This window comes from Astatotilapia calliptera, chromosome 11, assembly GCF_964374335.1.
Source record: "Astatotilapia calliptera chromosome 11, fAstCal68.1, whole genome shotgun sequence".
NCBI classification, from domain to species: Eukaryota; Metazoa; Chordata; class Actinopteri; order Cichliformes; family Cichlidae; genus Astatotilapia; species Astatotilapia calliptera.
In genome coordinates, this window is record NC_137432.1 from 10,458,812 (window position 1) to 10,485,581 (window position 26,770).

The 26,770-nt window shown below is 40.4% G+C and overlaps 1 protein-coding gene across 1 annotated transcript in view; it reads right to left on the reverse strand.

Annotated features, from left to right (window-relative positions):
- Window positions 1-26,565, reverse strand: part of sntb1 (syntrophin, basic 1) — a 36,949-nt gene extending 10,384 nt beyond the window's left edge. The window contains exons 1-6 of the mRNA XM_026184097.2: window positions 25,826-26,565; window positions 11,172-11,409; window positions 4,776-4,893; window positions 4,542-4,631; window positions 2,916-3,052; window positions 2,513-2,709 (exon numbers count right to left, since the gene is read on the reverse strand). Coding sequence (XP_026039882.1) covers window positions 2,513-2,709; window positions 2,916-3,052; window positions 4,542-4,631; window positions 4,776-4,893; window positions 11,172-11,409; window positions 25,826-26,369 — 1,324 coding nt within the window. The 5' untranslated portion in view covers window positions 26,370-26,565. The remainder of the gene's footprint in view (window positions 1-2,512; window positions 2,710-2,915; window positions 3,053-4,541; window positions 4,632-4,775; window positions 4,894-11,171; window positions 11,410-25,825) is intronic.
- Between the last annotated feature and the right edge of the window lie 205 nt (window positions 26,566-26,770).

Consider the following 26,770-nt stretch of genomic DNA (forward strand, 5'->3'; position numbering starts at 1 on the left):
AAAAACATGAGCTGTGAGTAAAATCTCAACAACTCTTGGCTGGATCGTTGTTATATTCATCAGATTTTAGAACTTTAGTGAATCACTTGCATTTAATCTGTTGTTTTCCATCAGGTTGCTTTATTAATTTAAAAGACCTGTAAAACTAACACCCTAAGCGGTTCCTCTCTGCTTAGTGCTAAGGAGAAAACGTTAACATTTTAATATGCTAAATGATCATGGAAGGGTTCAGACCAGTATTAAAAGGGTTGGCACCCCTTTGCTTTACACATACACACATCACTGCCACACATCCCTGAAGTCTGCTCAGCAGATTACTGGTCCTGGTTGGCCCGAGGTCCAAGTTAAAGCATAGCAGAGACTGGGACTGGGATTTAAAATGCTCACAAATTGTGAATCTCCTTCCTCTACTAATCAGGAAACATCAGAAAAACATTTTCAAAACCACTTTTTGTTGCTTGGTTTTTAACCCCACCAGTCAGCTGCATGTCTTTGGACTGTGTGGGTAACCGAGAGAGAACCCACACAGACACAGGAAGAACATGCAAAATGGTGAGTGGTGAGTGGTTATCAGTCTCTTTGCTTTAGCCCTGACACAAGACTGGCTACCTGTCCTAGGTTGACCCCGCCTCTCAAGCTGGAATGTAACACTCTCAACCCCAAATTAGATAAGGAGAAGAAAATGTATCGATGGGTTTTTAAAACCCAACTGAGTTTTTCTTACTGCTAGCACTACTAGCATATAAACAGTCTTTACAGATGTTGTGCATGCAGATGTTTTAGCAAATAAAGCAGCTGTCAAAAAAAAGTCAAGCAGCAAACAGCAGGGAGACTTAGCTAGAGTCAAAGCAGCTCTCTGGTTTCCTGAGGATTATTAAGAGACAGATGCCTGAAAAGAGAATGAAAAGAAGCACGACTCCAGATGAATTTGAACGTTTCTCAGTCTGCTGGGTGTTTAAGTTGGTCATATCAATTTGAATGATGATAATATGTTGTTGCTGTTTTCATAGAATTTTTTTCAGCTACCCCTGAGTGGCCAAAAATAGTTACAGCAGACTCTAAAGGCCCTGCATGACCGCACATGTGTTTTCACTCATCTTGGTAGAATCAACCTCTGCTCAGATTGGAGGTGGGCAAAGCTATGCCGAGCAATATAGGACTATGCACCCACACACCCCTATGAAGTCTTTTGGTCATCCAGTAGACAAGTAAAAGAAATTACCTGTGTGGCTGTATCGTGGCTGTGGCCTTTGATTTCTTTCTGTCATTGCTGCGTTTAGAGCAACAGATCATTTATGTTGAGCAACGCGCGTCAGTCTAGACAACGTTTAGTCATGGGATTAAAGAAAATGTGCTGATTGCGTTCACATTTCACAGCTAACTGCCATGACAAACAAAATCATACTTTTACAATGCAGCTTAGAGGTTTTAAATTAAGTTTCACAGACGTGAATAAAGTCGTGCTACGCTAATCACAGCGTGACATGTGTGGAGACGCATTTTTAGGAACGTTTTAACAAGAGCTTGGCGATAAATGCTCCAGAAACTACACTGACAACGAGGACACAATGACGGTGATGGTCACTGCTCGAGTCGGAATAAAGTCTGTTTCGTGATTGGCTAGAATCTGAAGAGAAAGTTAGTTTGGCAACGTGAGAAGGGGCACCCAAGGGAGAAGTGGAGTTCCCAGGGCATTCTGTGCTTTGGGAGAGGGAGGGGTGGTATTCTGCTGAAATTCCCGGGACGACCAGTGCTCACTGCTAAATAACACACACACACACACACACACACACACACACACACACACACACACACACACACACACACACACACACAAGCCCGTTCAGCTATCTTAGTGAGGACCTTCATCGACATAATGGTTTCCCTAGCCCCTTACCCTAACCATTAAAAATGAATGTGGTTCTCACAAGTATAGTAGAATGCACATGTTGGTCCTCACAAAGATAGCTAGACAGGAACACACACACACGCACACACGCACACACACACACACACACACACACACACACACACACACACACACACACACACACACACACACACACACACACACACACACACACACACACACACACACACACACACAGTAGAAAAGCGTTCATTTCTATAAAAAGCAAGTACTTTGTCCACATCCTCCATATGGCTGTCAAATTATATCACAAACCCAAAGGTATCCTAATGTTTTAGTGGATGTAGGAGTCTGTATATATTATGCTCTTTGTACCAGATTTACGCTTGCCAGACCTCAGGCTGTACTTACTGGTGCAGCCTCTTAAATCTCTCTGGATATGATTTGCTGCAGCATGCCTGAACACACGTGAGAAAGCATCACAGAATCCAGCACAGTGACCCGCACAACTCAACCTGCTCCAGCCATAGATCCTACATGCATTCCTGTCTCTATGCAGGTGTATCAATATGCATGTTCCTATGTTTTTTATGCATTATATCACTTAATCTTAATGTTTGTGTGCTGTGTAGCGGGACTCACTCGTAGAGACTTCTTTGATCATCTCAGCTGATCCGTGACATCCATTCACAATGTGTCTGGTCCACAGGGACAGGTCCTTGGTGGTCTCAGTCCGGAACAGGTGAGTCTCAATGCCAAGTCGTGTGCCAGTCCGAGTGGCAAAGAACAGCTCTGTGCCAGAGTGCGGCGACCCCCGGTCAGGGCCTGAGTGGACCAGACTAAATAAACACATACAAAGCCTTTTAGCAAAGAGAAGAAATTCAATATACACTCTTAAGCTTGGAAGTATTTTTAGAAAAATCATTTTTAAATGAAAAAAGCAACACCATAGTGTTAGTCATCATAAAACAAATTGAATGTGTTAAGGCCCAATATTAATGCATGTGCAAGTTTCTGCAAGTCAGTATCTTTATGAGGGTCCTACCGCGTTGCTAAAAGTGGGTAAGTGTGTGTAGGGCTCTGCCAGGCCTCCTGGCCTCGTGGTAAGCAGTCATATAGCAGCAGGTCCTTTTCTGTCACCACCACCAGCACCGGCTTCCAGCACTGCTTCTCACTTTCTGTCTGCAGCACAAACAACGAGACTATGACAGCTTTCCTTTAATGGTCTGACATATAGATATATAAAAATTAGTCTTTTAAAGAGCTGCACTAATCAGGAGGATTATCCGCACGACAAACGCTCCAGCTATTGGCCCATATAGTCAATATCTTTGTATGCAAGGCATTGTGACATAAATTTAGCAGTATTATTTGATGACAAAAAAAACCTGATAGATGAATTCAAAATTAAATGATCAATTAGTAAAATTCTAATATAATAGATTAACTAGGCAGTTAATCCTGTAAACCTGTGCAATATAAATTTGATCACATCAATTCTGCACGATTAGAAATACCTATTCCCTCTTGTGGTTTTTGCAAATACTAAGATTGTCTTCATGTTTTTAAATGAGAGTGCTGATGAGGCTGATCACTGGCAGTAACAGAGAAGACTGGTGTGTGTGTGAGCATGTGTGTAGTTGCAATCTGTAATAGCTGTTCACAAGGCTGTTCTGTTCTGTCACAGGAAATGTCTAGATTCACTATTGTGCACCCAAAATAAATGTGGCTGGTGTGCAGTTGTAGGTTTTTTTAAACATATGCTTAGCGGTGCCCCCTCAGCCACTCATCTCTACAAACCCCTCACTCAGAGCACGCACACACCAAGTGTGGTATTTCATTTTACAATGCTCCATAACTATTCTCATTATGAGAGCTTATCTGCAGCACAGCCACGGAATCCTAAGCTGCTCTTTGAAGTTCTGCCTCATCCAATCGTATCGTGGGATTTAGAGGGTCAAGGGTCATATTTTTAACATAATCAGAATATGTTGCTAAGTAACAGTATTGTGCTGCATTTAAAGATTAAAATACTGTCGAATTCACGAGGACTAAATTAGGTAGATACAGATATCTCTGCACAGATGTCTGCATGTATGTATACACAGTACAAACACACACCACATTAATACTTTGTCATATATTCATACACTATCTGGGCCCCTTTCCCAGGCCCACCGCCTCACTAATTTACACCTTTCTGACATGCAGATTGACCTATTGCTTTATCTTTCTCCAACAGTTAATCTGACAACTGCAAGTAGTATGCAACAAGTAAATACTGCCACTGCTTTATCAAGCAAACTATTTTTGTCGTTTTCTGTGTACAAATGTGTGCAGCTGCATGGCGATTTTCTTGACATTTACACCTGACTATCATATTTCCCCCTTCTCTGTGACAGATGGCTTTTTATGCTGCTTTTACGTGACTATTTTGAAGGATTTCTACCATCTGACTCAATTAAAAAAATACCCTTTACAACTTTACACACAAACAACAAATGCTTTATCTCATAAGGGCATTAACTCAGATTCCAGATATATTAACCCTCATAAAATACATTGGAATAATGTATCAGGAGCTGATTAAGAACTGATATAGAAATTTGCTGTCCCACCCCCAGAGGGTAGACAAATTTATATCCCCACACTGTGAGTAATGCACTCCTACCTTGCCTGCAAGCCATCCCAGGTGTCGTATCTCTTTGCTGCCAGCAACTCCTGCCCTGGCTGTGTTTTGGATAACCTCTTGCAGCACCCGCTGTAGCAAGATGGATCATTTTTAAGGTAAATAGTTCAATATGCATAACTTAACATTCAAAGACATTTCCAGAGGCTTACTTATATCTACTGAAATATCGAGTGCTGAGAGACACTGGTATAATATTTCACGTAGAAGACAGACCTGTGCCAGTGCTGATGTGACAGAGTGCATGGCGGAGAACCACGACAGGGCAGATGGTTGGTCTGGGCAACGCAGCACCACAGTGTGCCTGACATCAGGAGAGTGTAGCTCTAGTTGTCTACAGGGGAAGATAAGAAAAGTTAAATAGGTTGAACTTCTCTGTTATCATCCTGAAGCGAGTGCTAAAACCTTGAGAGTGAAGAATCTTGAAAATATATTTGTTAGCCTTACCACAAAACTCCAATTTATTCTGGACTTATAGTTTTAGGACTCAAATATTACCTTTTCAGGTTTGCGCTTTAACATATGCCCCCTTTCTTATTTGCTTAATCACAGCAACTCTGTCAGAACAATGAAATAAATGGCATGGAAATTTTTGTTTATTCAACATGCATTGCATTCTCTGTGGGAGACCAGCGCCGTCTCTCTCCAAATTTCCATATCTAATCTGCTTACATGAAATGTGAGTCTTTCTGGCCTTGGTTAAAAAAAACAAACAAACACATGCCTTTCAATCTCTCTGAATGGCTCTTTGATTGTGTGCTCAGTGAATATGAATTTTAAAAAGGCACATGTGTCTGCCTACAGTGCATAAAGTGGTGCACTGTTGTTTTATAGGGCAGCAAAGCAAGTATACAGCTCCACGACGTAAACCAGTATGCTATAGATAAATAACCTGACCACTTTAAAGGAAGGAAATAATAAGAGTAACAGTGGACACAGAAAACTATTAAATATTCTTGACTCAAAGATTTAAAAGAAGCGATATGGTAGCAACTGTACAATGTGTACTTCACATTGTGTTTGGGCCGTGTTTGAAGTATGCACAGTCTACAATGTTTATCACGTGATTTTCAAGGATTGAAAATGCACAAATAAGGTAAAGGAAGCTCAAGTAGGAACAGTGTCTGCTTGTGTACGCTTTGGTAATATCCATTTAATAACAACCTTTAAAATACGATTGAAAATACAGAGAAAAAATTAGCTGTGGCACAGTGGACTAAAACTCCACACTAAGGGTGGTTTCAACATGACAAAAATGCTTTCTTTGCAGCTTTCGTTTATCACACAGACGGAGAACCTGAAAAAATCCCCAGTGGATATGATTAATTTGCTCTTCTATCAAAACGTAGGCGAGACCATCTACAGTAGATAAGCTCCAGGTGTTAATCTGAACTAAAAATAGAATCGGTGCTTGTAAAAAGGCAGGTTGATAAAGGGCATCCTGGAGGAGAGGAGCTATAAGGGCTGAATTCCGGGGCTAAAAGTGCTTTTTGTAGAGAAAGTTTTTTGGTGTGCTATTTGCTTTGGCAAAAACTTTGACAACCTAAGTTATCTGTCCCTTGATTGCATGACGCAGGAATGGGGAACATAGGGAGGACTAGCAACGAAACCCATCCCACACACAAACAGCACAAGTGGATCTTTGGGTTCTCGCTACAATTTTGTAGGGTCTTTAACTTTTAACTCAGCATCTTAAGATGTTTTCATGTAAATTGGCTCTATAGAAATAAAACTGAGCTGAGCTGAAAAGGCTACTGCTCTGAATGCATGGCGTTACATAAGTGTGCTCCTGCATGAAAGAAGTTAAATCTCTCATTTGATCAAAGGGTAGTTGTCCTCGTGGGATTATCAATAGATTTAGCAAATATGTATTCAAGGTCTCTTCCATCATGCAGATGTGATCCAAGGATAGACTGTATGGATGTAGACACGGAAATGTCGTTCAGTGATTTTTTAAGCCTTGTTGTGAAACCCTGACTTGAGAATTTTAGCTATCTGCCTTATTATCTGTATTATAATTAACCTGTCTTCACCCAAAAGTAAACATCATTACTTTCTCTCCTTCTCCTGTCATGTAATCCCCTTCTTTATTAACTCACTCCTTCTGAATTATCACTCCTGCTCATCACTGTCCCATCTTTCCTCAAATGCCAATCTTCTGAATCTTAGGCTTAAACACAGTTTAAACAGCATCTGCTGAAATGAAGAGAAAAACCTCAGATAGATGAACATTGCACTGAGTAAAGTAAAAGAAGATAAAACAGGCTTATCTATCACTTAATATAAAGCCATTTTATCACCCCCGAATCCTTAAAATGAAAAAAGAGTTTAATCTCACTCTGCAATCTTTAACTTCTGTTTATTATATCAGAACAGCCAAACTCTGTGAAACATCTAACTTTCGGGACAAATATGAACACCTCGTCAAACTTTTGCGGCTTAAAAACGACAACCTGCATTTCAACTTGGGCGTCCTTCTGTTTAAACATTTACCAAACATCTACTGGCAAGGTAAGGCTGGAAGTGAAGAAAGGAAAGAACTTTCTTGACTTTCTTGAGAGAAAACAGGTTAGTCAAGATAAATTTTGCTAAGGACTTTATCTGTGTCTGTGAATCTGCCCTCAAGCTTTATCAAACCACATAACAGTGTTATCTGTGTAAAGCTTAAGCTGCCTATGTCACTAGATGAGATATTGATCCCAGCTACTCACAAATAAAGTCAGCAAAGTTCAAGTCTGTCATGTTTTTTTTGTGTAATAATAAACTTCAAATTAATGAACTTTAACCACAAGTTGTGTTGTTGTTGTTGTTGTGTAAAACACTCATATATGAGAAGACTAGATGATTGTCCCATGTGGATATAGCAGAATACCACTGAGCACATACCCCAAGGCCAGGTCCATGCTAATTAACTGCAACTTTTTTGTACTATTAGAGTCCTTCAGTCAGGCCTACTTTAGTCAAAAGAAGATAATTATTTCCAGTGGCAGTTTATGTCTGTGAGTATGGAGCCTCCCTGGACCTCCTTCCTGTCCTTTTACAAGGATATGTGGGAAGCAAAAAAGGACTCCTTCCTCCTAGCACAGAAGAGAGAAGGAATCCACATTGACACAACACTGATTAGATCGCACAGAGCATGAGAAGGAGGAGCTGGGGTCAATGTTGGTTCCAAAGTGGCTTGCAGATGCAGTAGCAGTAGCCAAGCTAAATCAAATTTACAGCCCTTCATATTTGAGATTTGCCAATTAGATGTACGGAGACGCAAATAACTGGGACTCTAGACTCGGAGAGGGAAGGGTCGTGCCATGTGACAGGACAGCACTTTCTCCACAAATGTCACCTGTCTTTCCAGGGTTGAATCCCGGACCAAGTGACAAAATGCACAGTCTTCGGGCTTAGCCAATGCTCTACTAGCGTGGACAATCTGCAGGTACATGTGGAATGTTTTGTGCTGATCCTTGTCTTGCAAAGAGAAACCGCACCCTTTAAGACAGTGACAAACAGAAGATTTCTGCTTTGCTTGCTTCGGTTTAGTAATCATAACCAAATAAAGCAAAAACGCTAAACAAGAAGATGTGAAATTAGTACCCTGCGGGCAGTGTACATACCAGGTAAGCATTGCAGACTAACACCAACAGGAGCTAAGTTAAGCTAACTTCAAGCCGGCTAACAACCGTGCTAATTAGCAGTAGCAAGCTAGTACGACTGCAGAATAATTACACGACTCTGAATGTAATTCTTTCTTTAGCTTAAATACTGGAATAACAAGTTGAGTATTACTTTGCAGACTGTCCCAACTAACATTATGCTCATTAACAGCCACTGATATAAATAAGAATCTTAAGTGACCCTGCTTTATTTTAGTACCTTGGGAAATACACACTAAGGCTGTGTCATATCATACCATCCCTGCTTATATCAGTATAAATGTTTATGTCATATAAAATTGTAATATTGCGAAATCAATGACATGTTGATGTCTTGCCTTTACATTTCCTAGCACAACAACACAAGCCCAAGCATGCTTGAGAGCAAGAACAGCATTATAGACTCCAATAACAATTTAAGAGCTAGCTTAATATATTAAGTGGTTTGCCTAAAAGATGTCAGACTTTAGCGCACAGTACTTTGCAAAATATGCAAGAAAACTGTTCCTTCTAAAGGTGGAAACAACCAATTTGTTCCACCACTTCAGGCAAAAACATGCTGTCGAGTGCAACTAGGGTACAAAGGCATGTGAGGAGGAGATGCTAACAGATGGTAATGTGTAACACAACCCTAAACAAATGATTCTACCAAGCATGTCTATAACTAGCACTCGCTAGTTACAGCCCATATTACAGGAAGAGCAAACAGTAGATGGAAATTACTGCTGTGTTTACATAATGGTAAAGAGAACTTAAGCAACTGGTTAAAAAGCAGAAGACTTCTAAGAAGACTTGAAAGGTTAAGTATTTGATTTTCCTACAGGATGTAAACTTTACAACATCCTGTAGGAATTTAGAGGTACAAACTTCTTTGTAGTTTACAGGAAGCAGACAAAAGAATATTTTTGAAATGAACTTATTTTCTTTGATACTTATAAAAACAATGCTAATCATAATGAAGGTAAGTATCAAGCAGCCTTGCGTGTTGCCTTTATGCTTAATGTGGTACGAAATGTCTCAACAACTCAAACAACTGCAGCTGCAAGTGCAATGAAAAACTAACACTTCAAACTGAGAAAAAGTCAAACGAAACCAAATCTAAGCCGAACAATCTAAACACAGCTTCCACGATAAGCTGATACTGCAAAAGTTTAAAAAGTACATCGTGTTTCCAGCTGACAGAGAACCACATATTCTATCCACAGATGGCGTTTTTACTTTTCATTCTATTTTTATTAGATTTGTTTATTTTTACTGACTGATTATTTAGTAGATTTATAATGTTAAAGTGTTGTTGTAGCGTTTCCATAAAGACAGTTGCGACTTGGCTTTGATGTTTCCTTCATCATCTCAAGCTTTCAAGTGTGAGCTTCCACTTTCTCCCAGAATCATACATATGGAGAGGGAGGCAGGACTAGACGAGGCACAGAATGATAGGAAAACACTGACAATTGTTTAGAGGGCAAAAAGTAAAATATCAAGAGAGTGACAAGGATGGGAGGACAATAGAGACAGAAAATTGATTCAGATGGCAGAATACAAAGAGAGATGATGATAGAAAAGAAAGGTAGAGGAAACCAAGCAGACAAAAACACAAACAAGTATGAAAAACAGACATGAGAGAGAGCAAAGTATAAACAAGTAGGGAAGCAACACAGAAAGTGAGGCAGAGAGAAAGACAGCTAGGGCATAAAGCACACAAACTCTGATATCAAACGTGTTTAGAAAAGGAGAGTAAATCACTCTTATCTTCCCCCATGTTGTTTGAGTGGGCCATTGTCAAATTACCAACCAATTAGCTTGATGACAGCCCCTAACAGACCACCCCCCACTGACTGAGAATTAGCTAGGCAATACTTCAAAGGTTTGTCTTTAAGGAAAACTGAAAATGGATTTTAAAAACCCGTTACTGAGTAATCCCCACAGGACAGCTGGAGAAGGCTGCTTCTGTTCACTCACTGTGACATGCAGGAGCAGAAAACTAGTTAACCTTTAATTAACTAAAGTAACCAACGATCTTTTCTTTGTTTCTGTTAAATTCAATTTTATTTATACAGAGCCAAATCACAACAACAGTTGCCTCAAGGCGCTCTATATTGTAAGGTGAAATCCCTACCATAATACAAAGTAAACAGAAAACCCAACAATCATATGACCCCCTTTGAGCAAGCACTTCGGCAACAGTGGGAAGGAAAAACTCCCTTTTAACAGGAAGAAACCTCCAGCAGAACCAGGCTCGTGGAGGGGCAGCCACCTGCCACGACCGGTTGTGGTGGACAGGACAAAAGACATTGATAATAACTAATGATTAAATGCAGAGAGGTGTATAAATACATAGTGAGTGGAAAAGATGACTAAAGAAGAAACACTCAGTACATCACGGGAATCCCCCAGCAGCCCAGACCTCTTGCTGTGTAACTTTGGGAGGAGAAAGTTCTGAGGTGAACTTTCAAACATTTTCTAGTAACAAAGCCTGAAAGCTATGTCTGACTACAGTCACATGACAGACTTATACCCAACATATCTGTGTTGCAAAAAAGACGACAACAAACAGAAAAAACTGCACACAAAAAATAGTTCCAGTGACCCACAAACATAATATGAGCATCTTTTCAAGACAAACCTGGTGAACTATGAGCGCAAGAAAAAAAAGATACATTGTATCCACAATGGAGTTTCGTTTCACTCACCACTAAATACAGAATTAAGAATTTGAAAAAGCGCTGCAGGCCTGGCAAAACAAAATGTACAGAACATGTTAAATTAATAACAGTTTTGATTCAAGATCATATTACTCAGCCCAAGGTGGAACTATGTGTGTGGTTAATGTATGAACCTGAAGTCATTAAACAAGCATTTAAAAAAGCCCAGAGAATCTGCTCGTGTGTGTGTGTGTGTGTGTGTGTGTGTGTGTGTGTGTGTGTGTGTGTGTGTGTGTGTGTGTGTGTGTGTGTGTCTTCGCTACCTGTTCTCAGGGTCTGGTGTGGTCATGGCTCGGGTTACATAACACATCTTCAGTGGTATGCACCTCCTGTCACCGTTCAGAGACAAGGAGTGCTGAATCGTAGGACTTGGAGTTTCAGGTGAGGAGGTGACGGGAGGGCTGCTGAGACGGGGGGACTCGGGAGGAGGCGTCTCCCAGCCGATCTCTGACACGGGAGAGCCCTTTTTGACATATGGTGTGGCCTCACGCATATACTTGACTGGAGAGGAATAGAAGAAATACATTTTTAGTACACACAAAGCAATGATAACAATAAAAATTGAGCCACATGTTGAGATTGCAAATTATTTGTCGTCACGTTTGGCCATCTTCATAATTTTCTGTAGATAAAATGGTTCATATTTATATGCTATAGTGACGCCTATTTGTCTTTGCACACTCTAAACAGTATAAATGATTTAATTCGTATAAATATATATACTTTTACAAAAATACATATTAAAATGAAAAAAGGCTACATGTATAACAATGAGGCTGTTCTTTTGCTGGCAGGGTTGTAACCTCATTTAATACAAAGGCCAATTAAAATCCCAACACGTTTGACCTTACAGGCTTGCAGATACTCATAATGTAAAATCCATATGTGCTTCAGCAGCAATTAACAAACCTTGTTGTTTTGAAGGTAGTCTGTATCTGTCATAACGCAGAGGAAGGAAGTGAGGATACCACAAATGTTCACATGCACAGCCAACATTGAAACTGTTTTACTTATAATACCACTGAAGTGTTTGTTAAGCACAGACTTTCACGGGGCGGAAAAGTAATTTTCAGCAACATATCTGTGCGTTAATGATGCTTGTCAGAGACCCAGGAGGGTGTACAGATTACAGAAACTTGCCTCTGATAGTAATAAAACTTAGGACCACAAGTCTGTTTCGTGTCCGCATCATGCAGTGGCGGTTAATTAGATCGATTACAGCCTCAGACCTGCTGCGTCACGCCCTCACCATATATTTCCTGTGTGTAGTTTTACAATCATCTGTCCAATACGTTCTCGTTCACCCGTTAAAATCAGAAGGAAGAGAATCAAATCAGTTACTTTGCACATGTGCTCTGGAGTGCACGATAGAAGCCCACTTCAGATGCTCTCTCACTAAAATATTCAGTGTCCTCTGAATAATGTCATCTCTAAAGATGACTATTGTCCACAGAGTTTTCTGATAAAGCAATACACGTTTTGCTCCACAGACAGCAGGAAGCTCAGTGGAAAAACAGTGATACATGTTCCTGTAATAATTAAGTGGCCCTCTGCGCTGCCACTTGATAACAGTAAATGTCAACATGCCATTTAACTGCGGTGGTTTTTGTCAACAAAATCAAGTGCCTCTTCAGCTCTCAATAATTTGTTGAAACGTATTGATTTGCCTCATCGTCTCTGTTGCTGCTGGCAGCTCTGGCACCACTGAGTCACTTCAAGATCCACGGCCGACGCCGCTGGGCTATCTGAGAAACGCCGAATCCAGGAAAACACACAGCTTTACTTGTACGAGTCATACTGATGCTCATTTTAAATTCCACATGTCCTCCTCTTTGAGAGGAGGAGAAAAGAAGGCTGGAACCATGTTACAGTGAAAGACAGAAATAGGGAGTCGGAGATAAAGTGGGTGCACAGATTGCTTTCTATGTCCTGAATACGCTAAATCCTTATTATGGCCTGGATGTCTAATTGGCATATCTCGCAGTACAGCTGCATATAATTGGCATATGGCTGGTGGCATTTGTAATCCAGCATGTGAACTATTCTTGGTAGAAGCACTATTGAGCACTACGGGATGGTATAACAAGCCTAACCTCCAACCTGTAAATTAGGGATGATAGACTCATAACACAGAGGCTCATAACACAGAGGAGAAGACAGGGATGATGTAAGAGTGTCCTCAATGGACGTACAGATACGATGTGATCTAATTGCACAGTAGAATAACCCACACAGTCAGATCAGATTAAAACAGCTTGAAAAAAAAAAAAAAAAAAAAGGTTGATACTTTTGTTGAAATCAAAGGACTGAATAGATCAAATCCAGCGCAGTCAAATAAGGACAACCACTTCTGCTTTATGTTAAGTGTGTTAACTCGAAGGATATTAATAAAAAAGGGAAGAAGCAAAAGTCTGAAAGACTGACACTGACTTTTGTGATTAGACAGCAGCACAGAGACCGTCTGCCTCATACTTTGTGTTGCAAACATCACAAATCTGCAGCAGAACATCAAATTCGTGACTTGTGGCGTTTTGCTGAAATTTTTCTGAGCATCTTAGTTCAGCCATTCCTGCACTGTGAGGATGCGTTTTGCTCTCTCTGCATTCCTTTAAATGTCAGTTTGAAAGTTTAGACTTGGTATTTGGGCTCAGGCTAAAAAAACAAAAACAAAACACATATATAATCACACCTTTCTAATGGGCCTACCCACAGCACTGTGCCTAAATCATACATCCTTAAAAAATAACTGTGAAAGCATGTACACCACACAGAAACCACAAGACCTGCGGTTGATCAGCTAGGCGTCTTTTGCTCTGTGTCAGTTTCCGACGCTGGTAGAGAACGTGACTGTAAAGACAGCACGAAGCAAGATGAATCCATCTGCTGATTTTCAGACACAAACATGTGGCACAATCCTAACAACTTACCCGTTAATTTCACACCATACACAAAACCTTTATTATTATCTACCCAAACAGCTGATACCCTGGTTACAAATTTACAGTCCACTCTCTGAGCAGAAAAAAAAAGACATGCCACCCATCTACTATAAAAACATAATGTTTAGTTGATGATTTGCTTGCAGTTAACATCTACAAAGAATCCCCATTCCTAGAAATAGAGCTCTAAGTGTTTCCAGTGGAGGGGAAAATAAAAAGGGGTACAGTCCGTGCAGTCATTACACTGTAAGTGTGTACATCTGTGTGCATTCCCTTGGGTCGTGTTTCTATCCCATTACAGCGCCAGCTCTGCGCAATAACCTCAATAGCTGGAGAAGAGCTTGAAAAGGATAGGGCTCATACTACTGGAGCCATGAGAGGAGTCTATGAGCCGGTTTGCTGTTACATAAGTCAAACTAAAGAGATTCAAACGAGAGGCTACACTTCCCTATCTATTTGATTTTATTTTCCACTTTCCAGCTCATCCTTGCTCACCCATGTGCAGATAAATCTTTTTTTATTATTATTATTAGTAGTAGTAGTAGTGGTGTGATTTCCATTCTCCGAGGTATTTTGCAGTTACAGCAGTCATTGATGCAGATGCCTCAATGCATCAAAACAGCTGTTCGACTCACCAGTGAAGTCATTGACTTCTTTTGATGATTCAAACGCTCTTCGCTTAATAGAAACTGTACACGATCCATTACTTACACATTTTTACAGCTGATGCACTCAATTTGTTCTTGACTGTTAGACCTTCACAATGAATACACAACGACAAACACACACTCTTCAGTCCGTCCCTCTTGACAAACACACACTCTGGTCTATAACATTAAGTGTAATTACTGTAGCTGTCTCATTGTCTCTTTTTTTATTTAATGGTCTTTAACGGTATTTAATGGGGTTTGAAGTCATTGCATTTACTACTATATGCTTCAAATGTACTTTCTGTTTTGTGAGAAAGTGCATCAAAGGAGAGAAAAAAAACACTCATTAAAGCTGCGGAAGTGAAAGTAGACTGGTAAAAGCTGGAAAGAGGCCAAACCAGACTAAAGAGGTAGAAAAAAAAAGAGACGCTCCTCTGACTGTAGAATTGGGCCTTTTCCTCTTGTACCTGGATACTACAGCAACACAAAAGGCCCTTACAAATCCACCCTCGAGGCACCTTTTTGTAAGATGTTGGCCAATATTTCAAAGATTCCAATACTACCTTAACCGAACAATGTGTAGCAACTAACAGCAGGTTAAAGAAACGTGAAATGTGCATAGGTATGCTTACTCACTGACCATGAACTGACACCAAGTTCAACACTTTTCTAATCAACTTTCTGAAGAGCATATTTATATAAAAGACACCTGAAAGGCATTTGCTAAAATGTCACATTTTAAAATACCGCCGATGATGTTACAACACAAGAGATGTAGTACTAACAGATTAAAGAGTACTTCTATATGTAATACTGAACTTAATGATTTAGTTATCGTGCTATAAATATGAGTTAACCTGTGGGGATAGGTTAATTGATTAATCTAAATTGCCCATAGGTGTGAATGCGGCAGTGAATGTGAGTGCGAATGGTTGTTTGTCTCTGTGTGTTAGCCCTGCGACAGACTGGCGACCTGTCCAGGGTGTACCCCGCCTCTCGCCCTATGACAGCTGGGATAGGCTCCAGCGCCCCCCGCGACCCTGAAAAGGATAAGCGAAAGCGAATGGATGGATGTAAATATGATATTTACTGCAGGAGTGAGGGAATTTGGCATAGTGTAGTCTGAGTGATGCACAGTAGAGAGTATGAAAGAAATAAGAAAGAGAAAGGAGCACAAAAGGAGCGCTCAAAGACTTATTTGCCCAAAAAAAATGCAAATGTGCAGATGCAAATGCAGAGGATGTGGACACCACAGTGTGTGTTCAGGACACAAGAAACTTGCATTGAAATTACATTAAACATTAACCTGAATGTTAAAGATAAAAAACCTACACCATTCGCACTCACAGGCAGGGATAGCTCAGTAGGTAGAGTGGTGGCCCCATGATCGGAAGGTCGGGGGTTCGACTCCACTGAACGGCTACCCTGAGGTACCCCTGAGCAAGGTACCGTCCCTACACACTGCTCCCCGGGCGCTGCACTGGTGGCTGCCCACTGCTTCACTGGGTGAATGGGTTAAATGCAGAGGAACTATTTCCCTATGGGGACTAACACGCACACTTTACTTTACTTTTACTTTTTACTTTACTTACTTTTTACTTTCTTTACTTACTTTTTTTACTTACTTTACTTTTTACTTTACTTTACCTTTACATTTAGCAGATATCATTATCAAAAATTTGAATTTACCTATAAAGCACTTCCCCTGAATTATGACAGCTAGCAACTTTAAAAAAAACCCAAAGCTTCAGAGGATGAAAGTGTGAGCAGGAGGATACAGTCACTTTGTGGGGTTACAAGTTTTGCATCATAAAGTTTGATCTTTCCAAACTCTTTTAGCTCAGATTCATGCATGCAGCTATCAAGTAAGGAGTGCAGTGAGTATTCAGCTTATTATTGTATAAAGGAAAACTGGTTAGCAATTCTAGGCTGATGTCTATAACATTGAGATGATGGAAGCTGTAGAAAACAAGAGAAATATGGTCACAGTTTAACTTCCATGCTTGAAGCGTAAAAACTAATAGAAATAACAGCTTCAAAATAGTGCCAGGTCACCTGCCGTAATCTCATGCATGCTTTCACTTTTCAAATACGACATTACTGCTGTGTTTAGACAAAAGACTTTGGCTATTTAAGAGGATTAAACGTATTACTGGGAGTTCTGTAGAGAGTACTGAAAGGACTACATTGACAAAAAGCCTATAAAAGATAATTAATCCACAACTACCTCCCTTCAACAGCGCAAACAATAAAGCACAAAATAACTTGTGAAACCCTGACAACTTGTGCGGTAATGTTAACCAGCCATTCAGCATGACCAAGGACTGGGCTTTCAGTTTGGTCTTGGCTCAGGAATCACCTCCACACACAGAGACAGTGAATCAGCTGAGGCTGAAAGATGTTCTTCCAGATGACACATTTTGTGCCATGACGTTTGGAAGAAGAAGACGACGACTCGGTGTGATTAAGGCCTCACTTTCCAGCTCTGAAGTGGAAACAGTGCAAATGACTTATATGCAGACTATGTCTTAAAACAGCAACACACGATTCCTCCAACATGTATTTCCTCAGATCCTGTTTTTACAGTGGTAGAAAATGATTTTGAAGACACTAAGACAATGATAAAAATAAATAAATAAATGCATTTAAACTGGATTTGCAGGGGGGGGGGGGGGTGTCTATCAGAGACAGGATAAAAAACTTTCATCACAGGGCAAAGGTAACTGCGCATCTTTTTACTAATTTACAGATACTTGTTCATCTAAGGCAGGAGTTGACAGCCTTTACTATCAGAAAAACAATTTTTGAGACACTTTAACCAAATAAATCTATAAAACATGTTAACATGTCTCCCTTTAAAGCACTGTAGATACGAAGCAACGCAGGTAAGTATGAGTCCCATCTGTTTTGGTGTAATTTAGTCAAATTTAAAGTGCTGAGTTTAGATTGACAATGAATAAAATACAATCCCAATAAGATCCCAGTAGCTTAAAAATTCAATTAAATTTTGAACAAACTCCAGCAAGAGCACACCAATACACCGACAGTGTTGGGAGTGAAAGCAAAGTTAAAACAAGTTTGTTCACAGGCTGTTAAATTGAAGGCTTTTCTCTGCAGCATTTAGTTTTGGGGGGATTTGGAATCCATAGGTAGGGGGACTCAAAAATAGTCACACAGGCTAGACATATGTATAGGATACACATCCTGCTCTGTCACTTCAACCCTTTTGCTGTCCTTCACTGCATTCATGAATCTTCTCTGTTGTCTTCCTCTTTTCTTCCATTGTACGATATATGCACTCTCTCTATTTCAGGTAGTTTCACTACTACCAATTAAGAATAGCTTGAAGCAATATTTGATAGAAAATTTAAATAATACAATAAACAACCGTTAATTAGTATCGTATTACTGTTCATACAATTTTTTTGGATCCACTAGAGAGCTGCATGAGGCTCAGGAGCCAAATGTTTGAGACGCCCACTGCCACCGCATAGCAGTGGTCAAAGTGCAGGATTTCCCCTTAAACTGTTCTAATACTCACATAAACAGTACAACAACTCTAAAGAGAGCCTTTATCTAAAAATCGACAAATATTGTTTGCCGGTAAATTAACTTTCCATTACTCACTAAAGCGACACATATGACAAATATTTCATTAACAGGAATCTCTAAATTAGAGCTGTATTCTACATTTTCCCCCGTTTCCACAAATGGCAACACAAACAAGTAGACCTACTAAAAACCAAAACCACAGACTGAGCAGATGGTGGGTTTGACAAAAGCCTACTGCCTCATACGTTCAACAGAAGTCTGCGATGCTGCATGACTAAGAGACTCTAACATGTGTCATTTTTGTTCACTCCTTTAAAAATCCTAATGTAAGGACTAAATTGATGTGCTTCTTCTCCACTATAATAATAATTAAAAAAAACTATTTTGTCCTCACAATCACAAGGAAACTAGGCTAAAATAAACATAATGCACATAAACACAATGATTACACCTGGAGAAAAAAAGTTTTTGTGTTTTTTTCCAAACAAAACCAGCCGGAAAAACAGATGAGTGTCAGCGCCGGGTCGCTGCTTTTGTTTTGTCTCTATAAAACACTCGCACAGGAGAGGAATGAATGATTCAATCTATTATCTCCACCGCCACAACCACGAGTACAACGCCACAGTTGCTGTTATTATCGTCACAGTCATCCGCTCTGAGTCAGCCTCCACAAGCTGTATTGAAGGAGATGATATTTTCTCTAATGACATAAACAGTCAGCTGGTAGACACGCTGACTCGCGCTCTTCTCTTTCCACACACACTCAGCCATATATCGACTCTCACTCGTCTAGACAACAACGCTGATGATTTAAATTGATGGCACGCACGAATGCACACAAACAGGCAGATGCTCATTCAGACACGCACGCTGCATCACACTGCTGACAGCAGCACGCACACATGCACGCACACACACTTCCAGATGTCAGGTGATGACAGCTTTGGCTTGTTAAAGGCTCAACAGGAGAGCTTACAGGACACCGACTCATTTCCCGTGGCTGAAGTGAAGTGTGGCAGGTGTTCTATTGTTTTCTGACTTTTTATTCTTAACATGCTCTGCTTCCAATGGGAAGGTTGCCAATATTTGTTTGCATGCACTCAGCTGCGTGCAATGGTTCCGTCAGTAAATATACTATTAATTAAAATACAAAAAAATACTACCAATTAAACTTGTTAAATAGGAGTTGTGTGTCTTTATGGTGCCCTTATGTAACCCATTATCTGCATTTATTTAGATAATAATGTTTTTGTAGGGTGAACAGTTGGTCCTCAACTTAAGAAAACAAACACTTTTTACTTGTGCTGCATTCATTTAACACAAGTACCGTGTGTATAAAATCTCTTTTGAGGTTCTCCTTTTCAAACAATCAGCCAAAAAAAATGAAGTTTTCTCCACAGACTGTATTTAAAAGATGAACAAAAGGAAGGAACAGATCAAGGGGAGTACCAGAGGACACTGCGTACCTCTGTGGTAGTGGCGTATTAATCATAAAGTAGCCATAGCCTCAACCATACCCTGCTTTACTGTTTGTTTTACTCACAAAGAGATAGTTTGTTCACAGAGTACAAACAGCTTCAACTAACAAAATATTCATGAATCCTGGGTTTGTGCACATGCACTGCGGACTTCTATGCAAGCTGACTTATTTTGCAACCAGTGTGCCACTGGTTGCAAAATAAGTCAGCACATTCAGGGGGAAAACAGAAGTGAAATGTGTGAATCAAACACCGGGGCAGCCACTTTCTAAATTAAGATCTGCACCTATTTGCATAGGACTTGTTTTGATCTGACGAAAATTCACTGATCCGTTTTAATCAGGAACTGCATTTTTGGCTACAAACAAAGCACTCTGAATAAATACTAAGCATTATTTGCTCAAGTGCAGAATATAAATATTGTGCTTGCCAGACTAGAATTTATGCTTCTCCAAACAAGGTGACAGGCAAGAGTGAATTTAAAAAAAACATTAATCTCGATGTTGATGACCAGTTGTAATAAACGACTGATCTAAAGGGAAGATTTTCCCCAAACTGTCCCAATTTAGTAGAAACTGACCTGTCTCTCTACATGCACTCGTGTTTCTTAGACTGAGGTTCTGCCCACTGCACTGCAGTGGGTAATAAGACTTGTTAGAGAAGATGTAAATGTTCCTTATAAGCTACTTGAAATGCTCAGCCTGGTGGATAAACTGAAGCCAGACACTGGATGATGCTACAAAGATGAATTGAGGGATCACTGTAGCTGCAGGGACACTACTGATATGTTAGGCAAGCTTTATGATGAAATACACAGTTTAATGTTACCTGCTAGTTCAAGTCAAAATGACTGCTCTATTAGCCATGTAGTCAGGTGTTGATTAATATCAGGTTAAAGCTGTTAAAGGGTGAACAGGAAATGCATCAGGATAAAGGAGTTTATATTTATTACATCAAGATCTCCCATTAAAAAAAGACAAAACCTAAAAAAAAGAAATACCACATAGACAAACCAGAGGATAAAAATTAAGGAGCGAACAGAACAATTATTCTAAGACTCTTTATACCTCTAGTAATTACAGTTGTGGTCAGAAGTTTACATACACTCATCACAAACATGTAATTTTTGGCTTTTAATGACTTCTTTGAACTATTTTTTCAGGTTGGAATGATTATATAACATGCATCTTTAATGACTTTAAAAACATGAATTGGGTGCACAACGTTGAATTTATGACATGTAAATCGACTGGTTTCCTTGCATGGACCAAGCTTTAAAGCCAGTTCTGAAATGTTCAATAGGGTTGGGGTCGATGCTATGCGAAGGCCATTCCAGAAGCTTAATGTTGGCCTGCTTTATCCTTTCCAAAAACCAGTTTTGATGTGTGTTTGGAATCTTTGTCCTACCCAGTTGTGTCCATGTTTCAACCATCTAGCTGCTAATTTAAGGTGAAGCTTAAGAATTTCACCTTAAATTATTTATTATTTCACTATATCAAATGTGCAGTAACAGCAGCAAAAACAGTGCATGATGCTACCAACACCATGCACGACAGCTTGTACAGTATTCTTAGATTACTGTACAAGCTAAATGTACAAGCATAGCTCTTGTCATTGAGGCCAAACAGCTCAATATTAGTTTCCTCTGATCATAAAAATATTGATTTTGATTTTTCCATGATGATATGAACTGTGATAGTGATAGTGTAAAATTTGTTTCGCTTGTGGACAGTGCAACTGGTGTCCCAGCAGCTCACAGTTCATGGCAGGCTGGTTGGTTCCTGGGTTTTCTCCTCTCACCTGAGGCTGACAGTTTGGGTCTTCTTCCAGACCTCTACAATTCTCCTTAGATCTTCACTCTGTTTCTTGGTCTTTTGCACTGTTCTGAGTATTGGTCAGTCCAATGAGCGCTGTCAAAAAGAGACTACTGGTTGTAGTCAACCATGATCACAAACAAGAAATTAATAAGCCTTGTCAAGTTAGACGACCTTCAGCACCACTAATTAAAAGATTTAAGTATATGTAAATATACATTCATGCCCATGATGAGTGGATGGAAGCTTCTGAGAATTGTTTAACTGTTATTAAGTCATTTTTAAACATCTCAAAGTGTTGGCAGCTTCTAAAAGAGTCAAGTTAATAGAACATCCTATTGCTCTGAGGTCAGTGAAAAGTCAATTTAGATTGTTATTTATAATGGCACTTTTATAGTCTTGCTGATCCCTTAAGACACTTTTACACTACAAGCCACACTAAGCCCTTCCCACAGGTGTTCACACAGCTCTTTATCACACACACATGCACACAATAACACCAGTGGATGCATTGTGGAGCAATTTGGGGTTAAGTATCCTGCCATAGGACACTTTGATATATAGATCAGAGGAACCAGGCATTGCACCAGCAACCTAGTTACATAATTACTCCAATTTACATCTTAGCTGTAATCTGACATCAGGAGTAATATATTTATCCTTAATTTCACTTGATGACTCATCACATGAATACTTAAATTAATACATATATGTCTTAAAATAAATAATCTGTTTTGCCACCTACCATCTATTATAGGGTTAAACTATTCCGTTATATTTACAGAGACGAGTGAATTGACGTGTTTTTCTCCAAAAGAATTCTTCTCATCTCTTTTCATCTTAAGCATCTTAAGCTGAGGCATGAATCAACTTTAACACCCACATGATTGGACTGAAGTGTCAATCATCACTGCATAAAAACATTTAACAAAAAGAAAACATAAGAAAGAAAACAAAGAACACAGTACAGGGACCATAAAATTCTTATTGTAGTTAACGTTGAGAGGTAAAAGGGTTCACATCCGTGATGTTGCCACGCAGGGTATTTCAGAGGTTTTCTATAGAGCCCTGATGATGCGAGAGGAGGCAGATTAAGACCTATGTTTGCTGACGGAGGGCACGGGAGAATCCCTAAGTGTCATGTAAGGGCTCAGTGCACTTCAAGCAAACTGTCTGATAAAATGTGACATCCGATCACATCTAAAAGCAAAAGTGTGTTGGAGAAGAGTCAAGTGAAGGGAGGTTTATTTAGAAAGCACATTTACAGCGGTAGACAAATAAATAACGCAAGACCGAAAAAACAAACACTTGCCATCCAGCACCCCACTGGTTCAAATCTGTGGAAGGACTCTGTGTCTGTTTGCGGTCTTTATCTGTACAACATGAATCATTCAAACGGGTAAACAGTGTTCCCTCAAAGGCATTCATGGTATTCCACTCAGTGTTGTTAAAGTGAACAAAAAAGAAGCTTGTGAACATGAACCCTGCCTTCTTTCTCACCTCTGCACACCTGTCCATTAGCTCTTTTGCAGAAGACATTTTGATGTGTTGCACTGGCACAAGTAAAGGTGTAAACAATAAAAATAATGAATGGTAAATTCCATGTAGCCGCCTGTTTCAGGGCCCTGGTATTTCTCATGCAGCTATAATTACATATAGGATTATTTTTCTTATGCTTTGCTTTTCTTGCTGTGACATGTCAAAATGTCTTCTGTGAACACAGCGCGCTACAAACCAAAACTCTGGCCTTTATCATGGTGACCTGCCGCAAGCGGTTATTTAAAGGTGACCAATTAAACTGCGTTCTAAGCTGATCTCGTTTGCAAACAATCTTGAGTGCAAACATCCAGCTGCACTGCACAGCAAAGGCAGACACTCCAAGTTTAAAGTGTAAAATTAGTGTAAAATTTGTTTCACTTGTGGACAGTGCAACTGCTGTTTCAGCAGCTTACAGTTCATGGCAGGTTTGGTGGTTCCTGGGTTTTCTCCTCTCATCTGAGGCTGACAGTTTGGGTCTTCTTCCAGACCTTGGCAAAGTGGTGACAGATCTGAAACTTGTATTTACATACAACTGCTTGAAGTTTTTAAATGTCTCCAAGAAACCTTCCAAATTTGTGTAAATCTACAATTCTCCTTCTTAGATCTTCACTCAGTTTCTTGGATGTTACCACTGTTCTGAGTACTGGTCAGTTCAATGAGCGCTGTCAAAGAGAGACTACTGGTTGTAATCATGATCACAAACAAGAAATAATAGGCCTTGGCCTTGTCAAATTACCGATAACGGTGACAGATTAGTGTTCTAAGTGGACCTCGTCTGCAAACAATCTTGAGTGCAAACATCCAGCTGCACAGCACAAGGCAGACACTCCAAAAATAAAATTCTGTGGCACAAACTTCGACGATTGTCTCTAAAGGTGCCATTTGTTGATCGGTCCTTCAACAGACCACCATAACATTACCGGTTGCGGTTGCTAGGAGTTTTGTGGTGCAGAGCCTTTACTGATCTCCTTATAGAGATTCCCATTTGGTTTGTCTGACTGCATACTGAGCAAAGAACAGAGCCTACCGAGAGTCTCTGAGGACTCTTTAACTAAAGCAGGAGGCTCTCTGACATCAGGGCTTGTTCTCAGTGGGTCAAACTGCTGCCCTCTCACAGCTGTGTGAAGCGGAGGGAAGTAGCTGCTGCCTATTTTCAGACATATCTGTCCTTCGTAATGAGTTTCCAAGATGCCTTGTCTGTGCTTTAGTAAAGGATACACAGATTACAAACATCCACGTACAAATCCTTTGCACATTTGCAGACAAATTGCACCAGCACACTCTATTCCCACGGGACAGGTACGATCTCCTAAAAGACACATCAGATGTTTTGTCTTGATCTCTTTCCTCATATGATACAGTCTGCCTCTCTCAAATCTTTTCAAGGTGGCTCCCACTCAAGAATAAAATAAAATGGTGCTGATATTTAGGTTTGACATATCACTATTCATTCGATTTTACTTTACATTTGACTAATTGATGCCATTTTGTTGTGCAACACCTTCATGTGTTACCCAATTTCTCACGTGCAAATTATCTCTCTTAAATAGCAGTTACTGTGAAAATACTAACCCTCACAGTAATCTTTATTTCAGCCTCTTTAAACCTCTTGTTAACTGTCCTTCTGTTTCAGTCTCTCATCCACTCAGTCTCCCATTAAATGCTCTTATACCCCCTCATTTTTCTCTCTCTTCACCTTCCTCTGCTCCGATCTCCTCTGCCCTTCTTTCAGATCGTGATACAGTTTTCAGCTGGGACCAGCATGTCCCCATGAGGAGTGTGATCACCGTGTTTGTGTATCTGAGATGAGAGAGAGTCGTGTGCACATGTGTATGGGAGAGAGAGAGAGAGAGAGACACTTTGTTCTCATTGTCTTGGGTCCAAGAGTCCTCTTAGGGACAGGAATGAAAGAACTGAGAAGTAGGCACTTATGTGCAACAGTTTCCTGTATGAAGGAATGCGTGTGCGTGTGTGTGTGTGCACGTGTGTCTGTGTGTAGTAAAATGGTCTTCACCTTTCTCAGTGTGGCTACCCACAGCCTAATCTTGATCTACATCTTGATATTTTAGCTGAAAGCAACTGTAAAAAAAATGAACAGGCTGCACATTTGAGGAAGCAAAAAGGGCCAGAGGAAGGGAAAAGATATGAGTTTGATGTTGCATGATTGTCCCATGGCACATCTAGTTGCATAATACCTATTTCCTTAATCTCAATTATTCTTTTCTGCAAAAGGCAATCAGTCTGTAACCTGTTTCCAAATTATGTAATAAAACAGCACCAAATGCCAGTGTTGTTCAAGACTAAGGTGACTGCAATCTAATTTGATATAAACAGGGTGAATTAATATCGGCTGCTGGAATAATATTTACTTTCCCAGGTATGACAACCAGCACCTCTCTTCTTTAATGTAAAATAAATTACATCCTACAGCAGAGGTCAAAGTGGAAGCAGTGTTTTTCCCGGTTCTTTTCTTTTTTCCTGCACATTCTATTAATGTAACAAGTGAGTGACAAGTGACTGTAATTAACTGGAAAGTAGAAAATAAAAAATGTGTCTAATGGACATGATCGAGAAACCTGAGTCTAAAAAGGCAACCATGTGGAGCCAGAGGTTCTTCCGACATTACCGGTGTCATTCAGTGAAGGAGCACTGCTCTCCTCACGTCTTTGAGTGAGTCTATGGGCATCCCAAAAATATTACGCAACATTTGAGAAACTGACACACAAACTGATGTGGAATATGTTACACTTAGCTCTTACCGTCGGGGTACGCTTTTCACTCATTCACTAAATAAAATCTGTACTTGCACAAACACTCACAGGGGCTTCCAAAAAACAACCCGTAATCTAGTCAATCAATAAAAGGTTCCCCGACCTCTACCTCTCTTTCAGGTGTTCCTCTAATTCTTTTATCCTCTCACATGCCTCCTCTCCAGTATGCCTTACCTTCCAGAGTCACCTCTTTCCCGGCTCGTTTCAACGCCTGCACAGCCTCGTCGTGGGTCGCGTCCCGCAGGTTCATACCGTTCACGGACAGGATCGCGTCCCCCACATACAGAGACTGGGTCTGGTCCGCAGCGAGCCCCTTGAATATTTTACTGATGAGGATGGGCATCTTATTCTCCTTCCCCCCTTTGATGCTAATCCCGAGTCCCCCGACTTCCTGCTTGGTCACCTTGACGCACCGCTTTTTGTTGGCGATCGCTTCGGGTACCCGCTCCGGGAGGTCCGTGAACGCGGTGCGCACAGTTTGGGGGCCATTGTTGGAGTTGGTATTACTGTTGTCATGGTAAGATCCGTTGGTAACGCCGTTAGAGTTGACATTGTCATCGACACTCTCGTTAACGTTGCTCTCACAGCTTAACGTGAGCGCTTCCTCGTTTAAGTTGACCAAAACTTTGTGCCACTGCTCTCGCACCAAAACCTCCACAAATCCACTTTTTTGCACTCCAGAGCCAATCGGAACTCCAGTCGCTACTACCACCGCCATCTTTGGAGCATTTCTGTAAAAAATCACATGTGATTTAGTTCCCAGTGCGCTCGCAAGTTCCACCCTATCTCCCTCTCGCCCGGGCTGGACTTTGCCCCCTCTGAAGTTTTCTGCAGGACTTATATCGAGCGTCCCGTCCGACCAGCCCGAGCTCTTTCAGCGCAAACTCCCCCTCCGCTCTGCCTGCCCAAGATCCTATCTGCTGGGTGGAGTTTTCCTCCCCCCGCCGTCAGCCGATCCCATCTCCAGATCCCGCTTGTACAAAATGTGTACATCTTTTGCCAACTTCTTGTAAAACACGCTAACCACAGAGGTAAACAAACACCGGGAAGATTAGGCAAAAATTCACTTCTCATCTATTCCAGCTAATTCAGAACCGACAAGACTACCATGATATGTGC